The 19,768-nt window shown below is 43.3% G+C and overlaps 1 protein-coding gene across 1 annotated transcript in view; it reads left to right on the plus strand.

The window, feature by feature from the left end:
• Window positions 1–99: 99 nt before the first annotated feature.
• Window positions 100–19,768, plus strand: part of COLQ (collagen like tail subunit of asymmetric acetylcholinesterase) — a 42,662-nt gene continuing 22,993 nt past the window's right edge. Inside the window, exons 1-5 of the mRNA XM_035894097.1 lie at window positions 100–205; window positions 13,669–13,781; window positions 15,575–15,679; window positions 18,325–18,369; window positions 19,085–19,111. Of these exons, the coding sequence (XP_035749990.1) occupies window positions 100–205; window positions 13,669–13,781; window positions 15,575–15,679; window positions 18,325–18,369; window positions 19,085–19,111 (396 nt within the window). The remainder of the gene's footprint in view (window positions 206–13,668; window positions 13,782–15,574; window positions 15,680–18,324; window positions 18,370–19,084; window positions 19,112–19,768) is intronic.

The following is a 19,768-nucleotide window of genomic DNA, read 5'->3' on the forward strand; positions in this document are numbered from 1 at the left end:
GAGGGAAGAGGCAGAGAGGGAGCAAGGGGAGGGAGAGAGCGAGAGCTCCCCAAAGCAGCCCTGCGCCTCCCAGCTGGAACCTGCCCGGGTGCAGCCAGCATGTTGGTCCTCAGCCTGCTTGTCTGGGGATCTTACCTGCAGCTTTTCTTCTGCTTTGCTTTATCTCAGACTGCGCACGTTGGCAATGTCTTCTCAGTTTCAGCAGGTAAATTGCTTTAAGTCTTGTTACTGTTACTTGCTTGGAGCTCTCCTCTGCACTCTGATTCTTGCACTTTCCAGTGATTTGGGAACACAGGATCAAAAAAAAAAAACCAAACCAAACCCAACGACTTCAATTGCAGATCTCGGTGGAGGAATTTTGCATTGCAGACCTGTTCTGCTACGTACCAGGACATTTTTGTTGCTTGGTTTTTGCTTTATTATTTCTGGTTTTAAACCCCTTCCTTCCCTTCCCTTCCCTGGGAGAAATAACAGGCAAGATCCTCAGCTGCTCTAAAATGCTTTTTTTCCATTGGCTTCTATGGTGCTGTGCTAATTCATGGATCTGGCCCAATTAGTATATTACTTGCATGTCTGCATGTTTCTTTCTATTTTGGATGAGCTTAGGTAGATTACAGCAAGGGAAAGCAAATGAATCTCAATGTATATCTGCTTCTATAAATAAAGCCCTGACCTCAATGAGCGCTGCCAGAGTCCGACTGGATGTTAGCAGCATAAACATCATCTGGCTCTGGCTATGACACTAACAAATACTCAGATGACTTACATAGCAAACAAGAGTTCACTGCATGGAAAATCCCTGCTAGGCAAAGGTAAAACAAATTAGTTGTCAGCTGGGCCAGGGCGGTGGAAATCCTACTTAACAGATTTTACAGTTTCATCAGCAAGACTTTCCTTTAGCTGCGTTCTGTGCAAAGGAAGAGGAAAGTTGGCGAGAGCTCCAACTCCATCTCTCCTTTGAGGAAAGTTCGCTAACTTAGGACAAATTGCTATCTCCCACCTTCTGTCTGTTATTCTGTATCTGTCAATAGAGATGTTTCTAAGATCCTAGATTCCTTCAATGTCAAATTTGAGATGGTTCAACTGAGATTTGTAGGTCAAGGTCAGCTATACCTACAGATACACACCAGAGATCCTCTCTGTGCCTTTCAGATGAAGACAGTGACCAAAAGGATGCACCACCATTTTAAGACTACATAAAATCAGCCTTAGACATAAATCTAAAGACACGCGGCCTTTCCCTCTTTCTCTAATGTCTTTGGTGTGACCGGAGAGCCAGATGGTTTACATTCAGGGCCTTTAAGAGTGAAGGATGATCAGGACAACTTGTATGAGATGATAGATGATAACAGTAACTGTATGCATGATTTCTTCTAGGGGTTTTTAAAAATGTTTTCAAATGTGCAGAGCTAGTACACTGTATTTTGTTCCCAATGGTTTGAACAGTCCATTCATTTAAAGATATTCAAATGATAAGATTCCGAGGACCAGAAGAGTAATGCAGATATCCTTTGGGGAAAAACCCTATAGCATTTAATAAGGCAGCCATTAGAGTTCTGTAGTCATTTCAGATAGCTTTTCAGATAAGATCTAGAGAAGCCTAATGTTTGAAGAAATGCATCCTTTGAAAAACAATCCATTCTTTCAAGCCTGTAGGAACTAATAATTTTTTCTGCTAAGCTCTATAGGATGCTAAAAAGCATTTACATTTGTTATTGTTTCTGTTCAATTGGGTATGCTTTTTCCATGATGTTGAATTGGTTAATGCTGGGGTACAGGGATCGTCAAGATTTATTTCCTCTGATATATTACAAACTGCTTTGCAATAACATGTGAGTTGTTTAGATCTCAAAAATTGTTTTGAACAGCTTTACATTTATTTGACACTGGTAGATGCCACCCAGATGAACAAGAATTTCACATTTCCATTGCCTGCATGACCTGGCCTTTCTCCTGTGGCACACACTTGTGTCTAGAGAAGTCATTTAAACTGTTCTCTTAAAAAATAACGGTATAACAAGCAAGTCCTTTCTCTTCTGAGGGGGAAGTTCCTATTTCTGCTGAAATCATAGTAGAAGAGGCAAATATGAAGGAAAACGCGTAGCGTATCGTTGTCAACATGGGTGCTCTGGGCAGAAGGGTACTTTACCATTTCACCAGCAGTTCAGCTGTGTTAGTAAGGAGCTATGGGCACCATTTGAATCCCTAATTCTGCACCAGTGAGAAAGCTGAGGTAGAATAACAATAATTGCACAGCAATAAAAATATTTTACAGCAGTAGTGCCACACGTACAGGTTCAGCGTTAAGGATGGTATAGTGTCAAAGCAGAAAGAGCACTCAGGGCTGGCAGGCTAATCTTCCACTCAAATATTACGGCATGAAGCCATAACCTATGCCTACAGCCCTTGAAACCGGCTGTTGATAACAGCAGATGCTGTCTGGTTGCCCTTAGGTCCAGCCCCCACTCTTCGCAGTGGAATAGTTTGCATGGTGCGGCCCCCGGGGCTTGCCCATGAGAGACCCCAGTGTTTCCCAGGCAGCAGCGATAGCAGCCCATCACAGTCCCTTCCTCCTCCATCCCCACAGGCCAACATCTTCCACTTTCAAGTGCGGAGAAGGTGTGAACCCAACCAGGAAATCTGGTTCCCAGCATAGCAGGGAAATCAGGCAAATCACCGCCCCGCAGTAAAGCCCTGCTCCAGGCTCTTCTGGCCAAGCCACTGAAAATTACCTTTATATCCAGCAAGCTCTTAGCAAGGCTTTTATCACAAACACATTGTAAATGTTTACTTGATAATATGTGGAAAAAAAATAACATCGGGTGAATGATTCAGTCATAAACCCGCAACCCCAGGGCTGGATTAAAAGCTACACTTCGGGGAGCTGTTACATACCTGTGTGCCATTATTACTTGCTAATCTGGGCTGTTTGGTATGAAAAAATGTCATCATCAAAAATTCCTTTAGTTCTTTGATTGCATCTGCATTTTAAGAAACATCTAAAAAAATAGCAAAAAGGTCTCTATTTTCTGGTAGAAATCTCACAGTGGATACAGAAGGTGAATTAATTCCATTTAAATTCTCTGTTATTTTAATGGTTTCTCAGATGCTCTGTGACTGTCAGCTGAGTCAATTATTTGTATCTGGCACCAAGGTGTAATTTCACATTTAAAGAATGGATTTCAGCACTGTGCTTGCAAATTCTGAAACTAATCACATTTAACAGTGAGGATGTTCTTAAGCGACAACTTGTCTTTCCTATAGTTGGGAAAATACATCTGGGTATTTTCCAGGTATGTCTGAAAACTTCTGGGCTAAAAGTACTTTTATTTCTGTCCTCACATATTTTTGCATAGCCACAGGTCACAAATAAAAAGGTTTACAGGTCACAAAGCAGAAACTACAAAGCAGAGATAAACAACCAGTAAGGGGGGAAAAGTGTTTGTAGAATAATTGGGGCAAGAAGAATAATCTGGATCCTTGTCTGTTTTGCTGCTAACTCCACCTTACAGTCCCATCAGCCTCAAGCAACAGCGCGTCCTTGTTGCTGGAAGTATTTTGAATGTCACGTCAGCTCCAAAGAGTTGAGCATCCTGGTGCTGAAGCATAATTTCTGGAGGTAATGCTTCAGGGAATAATATCACAACACACCTAAGCACGTGGCTGTGGTTCCACGTGGCAGTGAAGACCCCCAGGGGTGGGTGGCTCAGCCCCCCCGCAGATGGCAGGTTTCTTTTCGGGGTAACCTGTCGTATCCCGCCCTTACGCCACTGTGTTTATGGTGTCCTTTATAACCATTTCTCAGAGCTCTGCTCTACTGAGGTTCCTGCACTGTGCACTTGAGGAGGTTGCACTCATGTGATGAAAACCAGGAGGGAATTTTATATTCATTTTTAGTAGAGTTATGTGAACCAATCTGCACCTTCTAAGAAGCAGCCTGAAGGAAGCCACCTTCCAAATTCAGGTAGTAGAAAGACTCTTTTCCTCTCCCCCTCATTCCTTCTCCTCCCCTATTCTGCTCATCCAGACCGAAGGTTTCTGAGGTTTTATAGAAAGATGGGGAAGTATTTAAATTGCCAGCAACAGTTTGAGAGGAAGAAAAACAGTATCTTGATGCTTACTCTGACCCAGGCTTCCTTTTACGCCTGCCACAAATATATCCCTTGATTGAATTTTTTCCTACGATCGATATTGATACACAGCCCTATGAAAAGAATATGGTTGATTAATTTATCGGAATGAAATGTGACAGTAACACCTGAGTGCTATTAGCGGTATTCTTCATGCTTTCTTTGCCTTTTTACAAAGAAAAGGAACACCATGTCTCCCTGGGTGGGTGGCACAGCCTCTTTGGACTGGGAAGGTGTAATATCAACCTGCAACCAGACCTCGTGTGGGATAGCTGCAGAAAACAGTTCAGCTGTCTTGTGGACCAAGACTGCTGGAGCAGTAAAAGCCGCAGTGAAGGGCAAGGCGGGTTGGGAACAGGAGCCCTGCAGGGTGACGGCCTTGGCTGGGCAGCGCAGGGAGGGGACCGTGGTACTCTCTGTGTTGCTGTGCTGGGGGGAGAGGGCCTTGCGCGTTTGTGAGAGAAACCATGGGGGAGAGAGAGAAAACACAAACCCAAGTGCTGATTCCTGACTTCGAGGGAGTCAGGATCCTGGCTGCCTTTCTGGAAAAGGAATATCTGACCCCATCATCAGGGGGATCCTCTAATGAAACAACCCGTGGGAACCCTAAATATTGTCAAAACGGACAGCAGACATGTCAGGTAGATGATTTTTGTTTCTAAGGAGAGCAATTGTAAATATTTGTTTATGTAAAATCATAAGGGAAAAGATGATCAGAGGGCTTGCAGGGGTAAGAAAGGTGCAGAAGGAATTTAAAAGAAGGCCAACAGTAAAAGCTGGAAGGCTCTAGAAGGCAGCAGCCAGAGCCCACTGGGGAAACAGCCCAATGGGGGACTAGCAAGCAGACGTCAATCTTTGAGGGGTAAAAATATCTATCCAGGGAAGGAAGCCGGGCTCTGCTCTGGAAAGCCAGCATGGGCCCAGGAGCATGGCCAATGTCGTTGGTCAAGGGGGTTCTCATGGTACATGCATGAGCAGGAAAGCTTTGGTTAGATTAAAACTCCTGATGGAAATGAGCCACTAGCAAAGGCTACAGCTTCATTAGGAGAAGGAAAGCAAAGTAAGGTCTTGGGGCTGGACTAGGCTGGGCATTTGAAAGCTTTCTATCTTGTTTGTGGCTCACAGAAGCCTGAAAGGGAGGCAACAAATTCTTTAAATAGAATATCTCTTCAGCTTGAGAGAAAAAAATAACCTTGGGATTGGCTCAGCTGGGATCATTGGGATCAGCTTCATGTCAGGAAGGGCAAGGGGAAGACCGATTTGAGCTGCAATAGCAAAGGACCCTCAGGAGGTCCTGTGACATTGGCAGTAGACCAATGAGTAGAAGTCCACTTGATCCTGTGGGTGAGGGAGAAGGAAAGGGCATCAGAGGCAGTTCAGGAGGTTGTGGCATTTGTAGTACTGTAGTACTTGCAGCAGTAAATAAAAGTCAGAAGAGGACACAGCCGCTAGCGAGGAAGGTGGAAGCTGGTTGTGACAAGGCTCCTTAAGTACAGCTCTGGCGCTTGCATGCAGGAGGGGAAAGGGGCTTCTGACCTGCCCATGGCCTTACCAGATGACAAAGCACTTGGCTTATCAAAAAATGTTCAGTGACTATAACACAAATGAAGGGAAAGGGTTCAGTGAAATGCTGCTTAAGGGGAGCATCATGAACGGTCACTCGCTCAGGAAAATGCCTGTCAAAGGACTATGCAGTGCCCCCTGTGTTCCCCTGCTCCCCCTTGTAAAGGTTGACTTGGTTGGCTTCATCTGGTGAGCTGATGGGGGCAGAGATGTCCTGAAATACAGAAGCCAGGTTTGACACCTGGACTCCTGAAGTGCAGGAAGCTGGGACTACACCAGTGACCAGTTCAGATTTTTTTTTTTTCTGGGACAACGTTTGTGTTATGAGTAAGGCATCTGTCCAGCTTGAGGCTGTGGAAGCTCCTCTGGAGACACAACCCAAGCAGAGCCAGTATTTGGCAAGTGCTTGTTTTGTGGTGAACAAGTTCTCCAGCTGCCAGAGACAGAGGTCAGAACAGGAGCTGAGGCAGTGCTGGCCTGACTGTCCAGCCAAGGTTTGATCTGATCTGAAGGTTTTTCTATAACCTGTGAATGTTTCTGGCAGGCAGCAACCAGTTCAAAAGGGAACCTCAGCTGAAAGCAATGCTGCAGCTGGCATGGAGATCCCAGCTGGTTCGAGTAAGCTTTTTCATGCTGTCTCATTGCTGTGGATGAGCATAGCACTACCTGTAGACCATAGGTATTGGACGTGCTGGGGAATACTAGATTTTTGTTGTGACCAGACTGGAAGGTGGAGGCTTAAATTCCAGCACAGCAAAGCAAGCTGTTTCAAAATCAGGTGTTTTCAGTGAAAGGATAGGAGCTCCACTGACAAGCAATCCAAAGAGCTGTAAAATCAGCTTATTCCCTATGTACTTTTAGAGAGATGGTGCTTGTAGGCCTCTGCTCCTGGTACAGATGGTTCATTTGCAGGTTTGCCAATATTACCAACCCACCACACAGGAAGAGAACAGCCTGTGACTTTGCATTTTAACCTCCTTGGTTTTTACAGTCTGTTTCATATTGGACACAGAGAATTCCCATGGTGGGGGCTGTATTGGCACAGGAGCGCCAGCAGCATGATTGCAGCAAAAGAAACTGCTAATCTTAGTTAAAACTGTAGAAGAATATAACTCGTGTTTATGCAGGAAGAAGTTTGTTGTCAGGATAGGTCACGTATCCTTGCAGTCTATAACTCTTGCTGCTAAGATAGTGTGTGATTGCAAAATCAAGGGGCACGCTCAGCTGTAATGCAACATAGGACTCACCCAGGACACGCCCGGGAGACCTATTTCATCCTGCAGCTTAGTAGGCAGAAGGTAATTGGGAAAGCCCTTCAATTTGAGGGGGAATTGTCTGAGGAAGATCAGAAATAGAAAAAAAAAAAACAAACAGGAATGAACAGACCCTAAACTAGATGCTCTGTTTCTTCCCTTCTCTTCTCCAAGGAATTACCACTTTAATGAAAAGGAAATTGGGGGGATGCTTTCTGTAGTCACACAACTGTAATGGTAAAAGGGCATTTGGGATGAGAAGATGGATATAGGAAGAACACAGAAGAGGATGGAGACAGTGGCAGGGAAGAGGAAAGAAGCTGTTAACCATTTTTCTCAGGAACTATCGAGTGTGTATGCATAAATGCATGCACCCAGGGAATGCATATAAGTAAAGGGAGATGCTTTTTTGGTTTTCAGTTGAATATGAGGAAGAACTTCTTTACTTTGAGGGTAACAGAGTACTGGAACAGGCTGCCCAGGGGGGCTGTGGAGTCTCCTTCTCTGGAGATATTCAAAACCCGCCTGGACGATGTCCTGTGCAACCTGCTCGGGGTGAACCTGCTTTAGCAGGAGGGTTGGACTAGATGATCTCCCGAGGTCCTTTCCAACCCCTGCCATTCTGTGATTCTGTGTGATTCTGTGATGCTTTGTATAAAGAAGGCTGTTCCACAATTTCAGTTTTCTTCTACCCAGGGAAAAGTGTCGATGGATTTTTTTTTTTTTCTTAGCTTCTTGAAACTGCAAACTTGATGACTTTTTACTATATCGAGTCAATACAGGGTAATTTTTTGTGAAAGGCAGGAGAATAAAGTCAGCTGGGCTGTGAATCTGTTGCAGCGAGGGAGTCATGAGGAATTAATTTAGTCCATGGTAGCAAAGTTTCAAAGAGGAATTTGAAGGCATTTCTCTGAAGCCTTGCTGAGCACACAGCAACACCCACAGTCTCACCGGGATTGTCTGGGACTGTCTGAGCATACGGCGGACCAACATCAAAGTCGAGTACAGGTTTGCTCTATGCCAGCACTGACAGATTATGATCTTGTAGTTGCAGAAGGGTGGCACTGGTGTCTCTGGGCTTTGCTGCTACTGGTCCCTCAGATAAAGAGGGAGAGGGCTGCGTGGCAGCGAGTGAGACACAGAAGTCTCTCGGGGCTGATGTAGCAGCCATCTTGCATTAATCTTTAGGGCTTCAGGCTCTTCTACATATTGTAGTAGGTTCTTAGGCTTTAATACTCAGAGTCTTTATAATAGCTTTTTGGTGTGACAAGCAATTGAGTTTTATAATCCGGTTCATAAAATGACTGAGATGAGATATTGTGATTTAACAGAGTGGAAACTCTGTTTCTCATCTTGTAATCGAGTCATCCGTTGCTTTGGGGGAGTCGCTTAACTTCCCTGTGTCTCAGTTTCTCATGCACTGAAGGGGAGCACATAGAGTTGTCCACATCGTTTAGCAGTGTCTAGAGCTCTGGACCTCTGCAAATGGAAGGCAATGGAACGAAAATTGCACAAAATAGCCCTGTTGTGGTTATTGGGATTTATAAGCCAAATGTTTATTTTATAAACCCTTATTATAACCCACTGAAGTGTTCCACCCATCAGATTTTATTGGGATTTTTCATGTTCTTGTGAAACTGGAGCGCAGACCCAACCCAAGCAAATGCTCCTCTCTTTTTCTGCACTGATCTTGGAATTTTCCTTCTACGATCAATCTGAGAGAACAGTATATGATCTTTTGGTGTACGCATTGCCCTCATACATGCACATACGCACATGTCTGAAGTTTTTGTGTGCAGGGAGCAAAAGGCTTTTCTCACATGCCTTTTTGCTTTCCTGCATCTTGCCACTTCTGCAGTGTTTTCTAAGGCTGACCTGCAAAGATGCAACCGCCTACTGCCTGCCAGCCAGGCTATGAGGGGCTTACCTGGGGCCACACTGCCTGTGAGCACAGGCCAGGTACCAGGAGATGCTGGGGGCAGTGGGCTGAATATTAGGTGAGGACGGAGGACAGAGCATCCTTGCTCCTCCAGCTGGGCGAATACTGAGATCCACTGTCCAGGCAGTGTGCCAGGGTTCCTGCTATTGTCGAGCTTTCTGAACGTTGACTGATTTTAAATACTTTTATTTATTTATTTATTGTGACAGCTTCTGAGTGCGTGCCAGCTGGGTAAGTGCACATTACTGCTGCCACAGCCCATAGCTACTTTGGGGATTAAAAACAGAGTATTTTCAAATTTTTATGAGTTTTTCTTGGCTGAAAAGAAACCTGCAAGTTTTCGGCTGGATTTTTTCATTTTCGTCTTAAGGATGGGGAATTAATATCTGATCAGCTTTGCTCTGCTCCTTAAAGGCTCTGAAGCCCCACTTCAAGCAAGAGGAAAGCAGAAGTGGGGAAGGGCTTCAGCCCCGCGTCTCATCCTGTAGCTCCCACAGGAGCTTCATGGGTCGCTGCCTCCTTCATGTAGACACCATTGCCTAAACTGTAGGGCTTGATATATTTCTTTAGCATATTTATATTGGCTGGTTTATAGGAAAAGATACATTTAGGCCACCAACTATAAGGTCTAAGTTCAAAAGGGTACCGAGAGATGCAGACCATTTGCCAACCTGACTGTCCAACCCAGCTCCAGACACGAGCTATATTCCTGGCTCTGCTTATATCTCCTTAAGGCACATTTTGGGTCACAAAGCTTCATAAAACACATTTTAAAGCAGTGTATATTGTTAATTCTGATGCATGTCTTTGGGGTTTTGAAGGAGAGCTTGGTACCTGCACCTGCTCTGTAAATAAAAGATTTTGACCTGTATGGTTCTCAAAAGGCACCTTTGTCAAGCTCTTAAACTTTCCTAACTTAAAAGGAAAAAGTGCCTTAGTCACCTTGCAATAGAAGTACAGAATAGTAGCGGGTGGCTGTGGCCCATGGCACGCTGCAAAAAGGGAAAAATGAGCCTGAATGAACAACAGCAAAGCAGATGAAAAGTCTCAGTTTCAGCTGGACAAGCCCACATGCATTAACCAACTAGTCTGCCCAGCTTGTTTATTATTAATTCTGAGCACCATCCAAGCGGGAGAAGCACCTGTGATGGGGTGTCAGAGGTCTCCGTCTAGCAGAGTCCTGCCCGTCACAAGCTGGGCAGGCCACCAGCGCTGCTGTTAGGGTGACAAGCCTTTGGATAGCAGCTCGGCGTCCCATCAGGACTTGCTGGATGAGTGTGGTTGCAAATAGGAAGGGAAAGATATGTTAAGTATCTTTTTCCTTCCTTGTCCTTTCCTCCTGGCCTACGGCTTTGTGAGTTTAGGATGAAAGTCACTTTCCTGGTTTACTTATGATTTTTTTCAGTGAAATCCTGTAAATCTGACCCAAACCCAGGACAGTACTTCTCTCGTACCTCCATTGCACATGGTGGGGGGGTTCATAGGGTTGAAGGTCAGCTCCAGAAGCAGCTCTAGGAGGGCTAAGAGACCTATGAGCCCCACTCTGTGGGACTCAGCCTGGCTGAAGGCTTCTCTCTGCCCCTGCATTGCACCATCTCGGGTCAGAGTTCCCAACTTCCAGCTATGGTGAGCAGCAAGAGTCTGCAGGAACAAAATGAAATATTGCAACAGCTTATCTAAAATATGTTATTTTCTGAAGCAGCCATTGCCAGTACACACATAGATTTATACAGGCATTTTCTTGAATTAGATTAACATATAGTCTGGACCATAAAAATAATTTGAGTTTGAAAATTATAAAGACTTTCTATTTTAAAGCTGACTATTATAATTTTTATGTTCTCTGAAATCGTTGCCTCTTTGACAAGTCCTATAAGGAGTTTTTCGTTTTGTCTTCCTTCTCTTATTCAATACGTTCATTGATACTGAAACTGCTGAAAGAGCAGTTTCCATACAAGAGCAGTTTCCATACGAGATGTGTAAATGCTTGCTCCAAGTAGGCAGGGTCTTCACATTTCACAGAAAACCATGACAGTCCTATTCTTGGGCTGAGATTTTTTCCACTGTTGGGGACTGGAGTATTTCGAAGCTGTGTTTAGCAAACAAAGGTAACCTGGAGCCTAAAAATATACATTGCATTTGCAGAGAGCCTGTAAGCCTGGCAAGGTAACCCTTTTCTGATATACGAACCAAGCCAATACTGTAATGGTTGTACATCTTGGATCTATTGCAATTACAAAATCCATACCAATGAAATGCAGTGCTTATTGGAAGATCAAATTATAGCGGTCACACCTGTAGTCACTCCATGATTCATATTTTTTTGCTCCCCCTTCTGTCATATCCACCTGCCATACCTGGGAGGTCCTTGGGTCCAGGACCAGCCTTTTCTTAAATACTTGCTTTGCAAGTACACCTTCTAGAACACAGCCATGATTAATGATGGAGCCCCTGAAATATTAACTACCTACATCATTATAGAATTTGTATCTATTCTATATCATAGTAATAGTAATTAGATACCTTTTTTCCCCTTGTTTTTTGCATTGAGATCAGTACACACTATCACTGTTTATACCGGCAAACCTAAATTTGGTTTCAACCTAACTTGTGGTACAGTAGTATTAGAATAAGACTATAAAGACTGAAATCAATGGCTATTTTGCTATCAACTTGGTTAGCTTACAGTGTTTTTCACAATAAAAGCTGTTCCACAGAATTTCACTGCCAAAAAGGGAAAATCCCAATATTTCATAACTCAGGACTTGACTTTACTCATAAGGACATGATAAGTATCCTATTAAAGTTCTAGATGTACATCTATATTTGATCTCATATTTGAAAAATATTTAAAGAACAACTCTTTCTTTTTTTTTTTTTTTTTTTTTTTTTTTTTTTAAGGTAGCACTACAACTGCAGTAATGCAAACCTTTTTCTACAATACGTGGTAGTGATCTCTCTTAGCAACTAAGCCACATCGGGCCAGCTTTGATATTCTTGTTCTTGCTGAATGATAATAATCCTATTGAAATTTATCTAGAACATGAAATAAGGTAATACTAAGAAAGTGATGATGTTGGAATCTGGCCTAAAATAAAATAATAATCATATTTTATATCCTGTTAAATTACAAGCTGTCCATTGCTTTAATAATATGCAATTTAGTCCCAATGCAATATATTCAAATACAATCCTGAAATTAAGATAACCGCAGAAGCATGTGTGCTAAAAATTGCAGACCTTAGTTACAGCTGCGTAAGAGTGACTGAATTCAGGATAAGCCAACACAGAACTTAACTCTACATATTTTTGTATTTTATTGCTTATGTGAACTGGAGACAGGCAAACTCAAACCTTTGCTACTTTTTAAAGAGCACTGACATTTTCAGTATGTATTTAAAGCTTTAAATGTAACAATATGTCTCTATTTTTTATTATAAATCTCCTGCCTTTCTCTTAAATTGAAGTTTTTGGTTGAGTTTCAAACTTGTAAAGAAAAGTTAAGAAAGAGTCTTCATTATGGATCCTTTCAGGTTTTAATTCACCCATCTCTCAAAGGTATCACCACAAAGAGTGTTTTGATAGAGAAAAAATCTGTATAACATCAAATAGCCCTGAATGCTGCTGAATCACACTCCTCTGGGCAGCTGGTTTTTGTGCATCAGGGCCGAGGGAAGTGCTGTTCCCATTAACATGGGCTGGTGGAACTGATACAATGCATTTTCTGAGGCATCTGAAAAACTAGAAGTACCTCTGTCCCTTAGAAAATCTGCCTTACCTTGAGATGTGACTAATATCCAGCCTGCAATTGATTTGCACACAAATCTAGCAATTTTGTCTGCCTAGAAATTTAATTTGGAGATTTTCTATTAATACCAGATACTTCACCGTGGGCTTTTCTTCCTACTGGCTCCCTGCCACCCTTCAATTCAGACACCCATTCCAGCTGCCACTAGTCAGAGGAAGAAACCAACAAATGTAAATAAATATTTGCTGTCTTTGGCCAAACCTTTGCAGAAGGCCCCCACCCTGATTAAAGATGTATTCCCCAAGGAGTACATAGATTCAGGAAAAAAGACAGTATAAATGCATCATCTTCACATCCTTTCTCTGTGAATCTTTGGTCACAGCTTCTTATTTTGCTGATGGAAATTTTCCTCTTAGAAAAGGGTAAATACTTTGCCAGGTGCAACTGAGATCCTGCCTTACCAGTCAGTCGGTGTCAAAGCTACCAGCTAAATCTGGGTTGCAGAGTATTTGTTCTTAGTGATGATGCACAAATCAAAAATAAGGTGACCTGATTTCTGTCCCAGGGGAAATAGAAGCAAAAGTGTTGTGGAACAGCTTCCCATTTGGTTATCACAGAAGTGCCTGAAGTGATTCAGCCCATGGGGAAGGTTGGTGGGCAAGAGCACAGGGAGCTTCCTGATGGCACAGGGGCTCTGGCGGGAACCGGGAGACGTTATTTCTAATAGAATTTTGGAACAGGTTGGGGAGAAGCAGAAGTATTTCAATCTATTTTCTTATGTTGCCCATCTGAAGTTTTCCAAACTCAGCCTGTGTCATAGCCACATTAAGAGCGTAAAACTCGGCATAGCCTTCAGCACAAGAAGGATCTCATAGACTTTGGGGACCACCCAGTTTCTTAAATCCCTGCCTGGATTACAGCGTTACAATCAATGCACACGGGATGTAGAAAAATCCCGTGGAATGGAAACTCCTCTTATTCTGTAAGAAATGTTTGTGGTGTTCAAGACAATGGATGAGTGTTTGTATTGAACAGATCTCCCTTGTTTGGAACAGAAGAAACAGCTCAGCCGCAGAGCATGCTGCCTTCTTGGTCCTCCACCACCGCCCCTGTTTCCACCACCGTACTTCAGGCACAGCTGGAGCACTGTAAGTGTGGCCCAGGAGCCTTTCTCTTCTTTTTACATGACTTTTTGTGTTTGACGAAGGCTGAAGCATCCTCTCCAGTACTGCTTCATGGTGTCACTCAGCAAACCCCTCTGGCTGTGTTGATGTGGCTTTGATAGAGCATTCAACATCCCAGACCGCAGCTTGAAGTAAACCTCAAACAGATCAAGGAATAAAATGAGGCTGAGTTTCTTCAAGCAGTTAATTCTAGTAACTTAAAATATTCTTCTTATTCTGTTTTGGGACCTTCCTTAGTGTAAGGCAACCCTGAACTAAAGGAAATGGAAATGCAATAAACCCAGTAAGGATGGAAAGGCAATTTCCTATCCTACACCATGATTTCAAGCGTACATTATATATGTGTCCTGTTTTGCATCATATTTGCCTTACCCAGTAGGTGAAATGAAGGTCCCCAAATCCTCCTATGGAATCTGTTCCCATCATTTCATTTTGCAGCAAGAAAGACGCGTTTGTCTTGCTGGTATGGAGTTTTTGCTCACCCACCTAGGCACTCACCTGCTCTATATATGTATCCATACACATATATTAACATATGAAACATACAGGATACAATGATACAGCACTTATTGCCAGGGTCTGCTAACTCCAATATATTTTCCATCCCAACATAAAGAATTTTTCTACCTACTGAGTAATTCCCATTTCTTAATTCCACTATTCATTTACCATAGGCAAACACTGTGATTATTGCTAGCGTTATGTAAATAATCATTAGAAAGGTCTCTGACAAGAACTAACCTAAGAAAAAATACAGTGTACAATCCCCTGCTGTCTTCAGAGAGATCAGGATTGAGCTCAGGGTGCTATCCCCTCCAACCCAAAACCTAGTTACCTCCCCTTTCCTCATCCCCTCCCCTCCCTGTGCTGTGGTTGCCACAGAAAGCAGACCCAGAGAGAAGATCTCCTTAGGAAATGGGATGTGCTCCTTCAGTCAGGAGGAGCTGGGGACCTGCGATTCCTCCAAGCAGCCCAGGCAGTAAGCTGAGCATAAAATCACCCTTCACACCATCTCCCCCATAAAAAACCACCCCAGCAAACTAAGTAGCTACTAGGAGGATGAGAGCCACGTGAATTCGCTTTGAGCAGTTTGTGCTTTGGAGTCTCTAGTTGGAGCTTTTCTGGAAAACAGCTTTTCACTTGAAGCTGAAGATTAGTTGTGTTAAGCCAGTGTTTCTGGCTCAGTGTTCATCTGCATTTCCAGGGGAGATCTCTTTTGTCACAGGACGTAAATAAGGCAGTTTACTCATGCAAGCCTAATTCTGAAGTCAAAAGATTAGACATTTCGTTGATCTTTAGAGGCATCAGCTCTGGTCTGCAGTGAATGAATGCCTACAGGTTAGTACCTTCTGGAACTAAGTTCACCCTGCTCCCCCGCTGAGCGTAGCCTCTATTATTAGAGCAAAGACACTATTTTGGGAGAGGAGCAGCTACTTGTAAAATGGGATGGAGAGAGCAGGGTCAGGTCTAAGAATAGGCCAGGGTCCCACGCTGGCTCGGAGGGGCGTGTGGCAGCCTGGCTGCGACGTGCCTCTGGGAGAGGAGGAGGAGGAGGAGGAAGCGTGGGGCAGGACGCTATGCTGAAGTGCTAATGTTCAAGCATCCGTGAAGATAACCTTGTGACAAACCCTAGGCTTCTCCCTAAGGGAGTGAATAAACTCTTCTGAGGCTGTAGCATTTGGTAGCTGCTTATTTATGCATTTCTCTGACTGGCTATGTATGGCTGCATGTTTACTTACACATTTTATGTTACGTAGAAGCTGCTTGCACTGGATATGGAAGAGTTGTCTCAAGAGCTCCAGATAATACAGGCTTCCTCTCTGCCCGAATTACATTGCCCCACAGGGCCTCCTGGCCCCCAGGTGAGTGATACATTTGTGGTTAAACCACATCGTTCTCTCACTTGTTCCAAGGTCCTTACAAAGCTGTAAAACATCTTCTGCAAATGCTTTTTACCACTTAATAAGTACACCAAGCTGGCTTAATTTCATTTTGATATGACTATCCATAAATTACCTCACCCCTGCCTTGCATACTCCAGTAGGTTTCAAGCTCACCCTTCATTTTTGTGGAGTTTTACAGCAGGTAGCACCCATCAAAAATCCCGGAGGTGCCATCACTTCCTTCAGAGGTTCTTTGCTAGTTTTTTCTTTGCTTTAGATTTTGTTGTCGGCAAACACTACAGTACAGATCAGAGACAAGGAAGGGCTTGAGAAGGTTAATGGGATGAGATTCAGGAGACATAGGATCTCTGAGCTTGACCTGCAACATTTTTGCCTCTGTATTGTTGGGTAGCCTTGGGTCAGTCCCTTTGAGATCCCATTTCTTTTTCTACAATTTGTGCATTCAGAAGTCTTCTGAGGGAGGTCAGCAATCTTCTGAGGAAATGGTCCACCTCTAGGGGGAAGGGTTTTGCGAACATCTCTATAGTGTGGAGAAGATCACCCACCTGCCTTTCCATTCCAGTTCATTCCCTCCAAGGAAAAATACAACTTTTCAGGGAGAGGTACTTCCAGTTTCTCCTGGGGCACAGATGGTCCCTACCTATGTGCCGTGCCCGGTGTTTTGGGGACAGTGATCCTCCTCTCAAGGCCCCTGGGTACCGGTTTTATTACAATACAGCTAATATCAGGCCTTGCACGGGACCTTCGCTACAGCAAAGCTGTGACTGAGGCTTTGGCAGCCTGAGAAGGTAACAAGCATCCTAACACTGTTTAAAAAGTAAGGACAGTGCATCACAATAAAGGTTTGGTTATGTGGCAAAGAGCTTAGCTTTAATTATTTAGAAGCCAATATTTCAGAAGGTATTTGTAAATAGTTTAGAAGATGCAATGTGAATGCCACAGTCTTTTTTTATGAACCATGACTTTTCTGTTCTGTCATTTTGTTGCTGCTGAGTTGCAGGATGAGGCAGACTCGTTTAGCATGTGAGTGATGAGGTGTGGGGAGAAGCGATGTCCTGTCCTGCATTAAGAGTCTTCTCTGCATTAGGAATCAGCCCTGCAACGATGGGAAGTGTTTGTCCTGTCCTGCATTGAGAAGAGTCTTCTCTGCATTAGGAATCAGCCCTGCAGTGTGGTTGGCCACCATCCAGAGTTGCAGTCCATGTGAAAGAAGCAGTTGTTATTTCAGTCTTTCCTAGACTGTGTTTTTCTTAAAAAAAAATCCTCTTAATCCTCTCTCTCACTTAAATTGGAAGAACAGTAATATTAATTCTATTGTTCTGCAAGGTCCATTGCTGTAAATAATATGAATCTTGCAACCAAATGACCTATGATCCCTCCAAGAATATTTTTAAATAGAGTAGGCTGGCAGATTTTATCGCAACGGCAGGCAGTAGGGTGGGTATAACATGGCTTTGGAATTTTTAATTATAAATTGCAGGACTGTGTCTTATAATGGGACAATGTTAGAGCTAGCAGTCCTCTGGGCCAAACTTTTATGAGAATGGTCACCCAGAAAGAAATGCTAGCATTACAAAAAAAATTTCTAAGAAGTATTTCTGAATTCTTTTCTGCTGTAGCTTGCATGACTTTCAACGGAGTTGTAAAAGCTCATACTGTTGACTCAGAGCTGAATTTTAACACTTTTTCATAAGAAGGAGAATTAGATTTGTAATGATACAACTCAGAGTATAATTCCTCCCATGTGTAACCCGAAGTAAAATGAAAGAAATAAGATAAAATTTGGCTGTGACTCTAATAGGGTGCATTCTGATTTACACTACTGAAAATGTAAAATAACTCTACTGACTAAAATAGTTGTAGTAATTTGCATCTGAGGGTACACTTTGCTCCTACTCATGTACAATTTGCATCATGTTTTGGACAGTATATGACAGCCATGATCCAAACCTGAAGTGACTGATTTGTACAGTGAATTGAATGCTCATCTGGTGCAGGCTTATGGGATTTTTTTTTCCTTAGTCATTCAAAAATAAAAGGTGGTCTGTAAACTGAAGCATTGTAGAAACAAAACTGATTTTTTTTCTGAGATGGGGTTCAAGGTCTACCTGGATAAAGTCTCCTGAAAGGAGAATCAGCCTTATTTGAGAGAGAGAAAAATATCTTCAGGATTCAGAAGTCGTGGCAATTTTCCATGTCCATATCATGCTGCAGAGCCCACCCCACGTGTTTTATGCCACTTCCCTTACCACCCCTTCAGCTGACCTCCTTTGCCAGCTGATGCAGTGTCTCCGTGTCCTCGTTGTCGCTAATTCTTCAGGACTCCAATACCTTCTCTTCTTTCCTTTGCCCCGGGCCTTTTTTCTTGCTAGTTTTCTTCATCTAGAAGATGACCCTGCACCTTCCTGTGTCGGTCCAGCTCTCCAGCCTGCCCTTCAGCAGGGGCACAGACCTGGCATTTAGACATCATGTTCAAACACCACATCCAACAACCCCACAACCTTGGGGGTTCACACTGTTCCCAGGAGACACCTACAGGGCCATGGGTTGAGGGAAGGCAACCACCAGTGCCTTCTTACTAATGCATTCACTTTTCTCCCTAGGGTCCAAAAGGAATTCCTGGTATAATGGGACCAAAAGGGGAAAAAGTAAGTGTCTGTGTTATGGAGTTTGGTGGATTTTTGAGGGAGCAAGGAAAGAGATCGGGGGCTTGTGTTCACTTTTTTCCTTGTCTGTTTAGTCAGCAGAGGGCCTTTTGGATGTGGGGATTTGCTTTCTTTTGAAATGTAAAGCTGTGAATTGGTTTGAAGCTACAATTTAAATCTTCATCTTGCAGTGTTCATTATCAGTCCTTGAAATTTTTGGATGGATTCTTATGATAGCTACCTATATCTACAGTATGTGTTAAGAAAGCAGCTCAGGTGCACAAGTCAGTGATCTTACTGATCCAAGAGCTTTAGACCTCCTTGTCCCTCTGGGAAGACATGAGAAGCAGAGCTCTCCCATGTAGTGGTAATGATACGGGTTGGCTCAGATATTAAAAGTGGTCTATATGTTAAGTTATGGCTTCAGATCTGCAAAGGATTTGCTCCACGATGATGCTTAAGGAGCCTTATACCTGAAGTTGGGCACGTAATTACATGCTTTGCTATACGAGGGGGTGACTATAGATCTAGGGCTGAAAACACAGGAAAGACCAAGGAGCTCTGCTGAAGCAATTCTTCTCATTTTACCTCTGGTAGCAAAGTCTTGAACACAAAGATATCCCCAATTTATTTATTATTGTTTTATAAATGCTTTATCTAATGAGCCACTGTGCTTCATGTGGTGCCTATGAAACTAATATATTCTTTTCTCTGGCAGGGGGAGATTGGCAGGCCAGGAAGAAAGGTATGAATGAAGGTGCTGTCTCAGATACCTGTCTGATACTTGACACACAGCAGCTGTCAGAGTAGGGTGCAGATGATAGTTAAATAAAAATCAGCTAATGTTGAAGTTTAACAGGTTTGTGCAGCTTCCCCTGGTACCCAGGATGGGTGGTAGGAGCTCTGGGCGCAGGGCTGGAGAGCTGTGCCCTTTGGCTTGGAGAGCTGTCCCAGCTGGTTTGAATCCAGCAGATTCCCTCAGTAAGATCATGCAGCTCTGGCCAGACTATTAAAACAGAGTGGGAAATCACCTGAACTACATCTTTGTGGACAGGGGAAGCAGAGTACAGGAGCTACCGCAAAAGGTGTATTAAAAAAAGCCCAAAGCAAAAGCAAACTTTTTACTCCTCCAAAGTCTAAACAAGGCTTGGCCAAATACCCCCAAAGGAGGAATAACCATGAATGATTACACTTTCAAAGTTTTGGCACCAATGCAATACGCTGACTACAGTCCCATGCTTGGTGACATAGGAGCTGTGATGTATTGTCAGAAATATGTGCCCCTAAATGTGATGAAATAGAATATGTTATCTCAGTCGCTAAGGACCTCCATTTAATATAATTCACTTTAAAAGATGACAGAAATGCAGGATGAAATTAGAGATACGCGGGGGGTAGTCAC

Source organism: Egretta garzetta, unplaced genomic scaffold, assembly GCF_000687185.1.
Source record: "Egretta garzetta isolate BGI_Z169 unplaced genomic scaffold, ASM68718v1 scaffold94, whole genome shotgun sequence".
In the NCBI taxonomy this organism is placed as follows: Eukaryota; Metazoa; Chordata; class Aves; order Pelecaniformes; family Ardeidae; genus Egretta; species Egretta garzetta.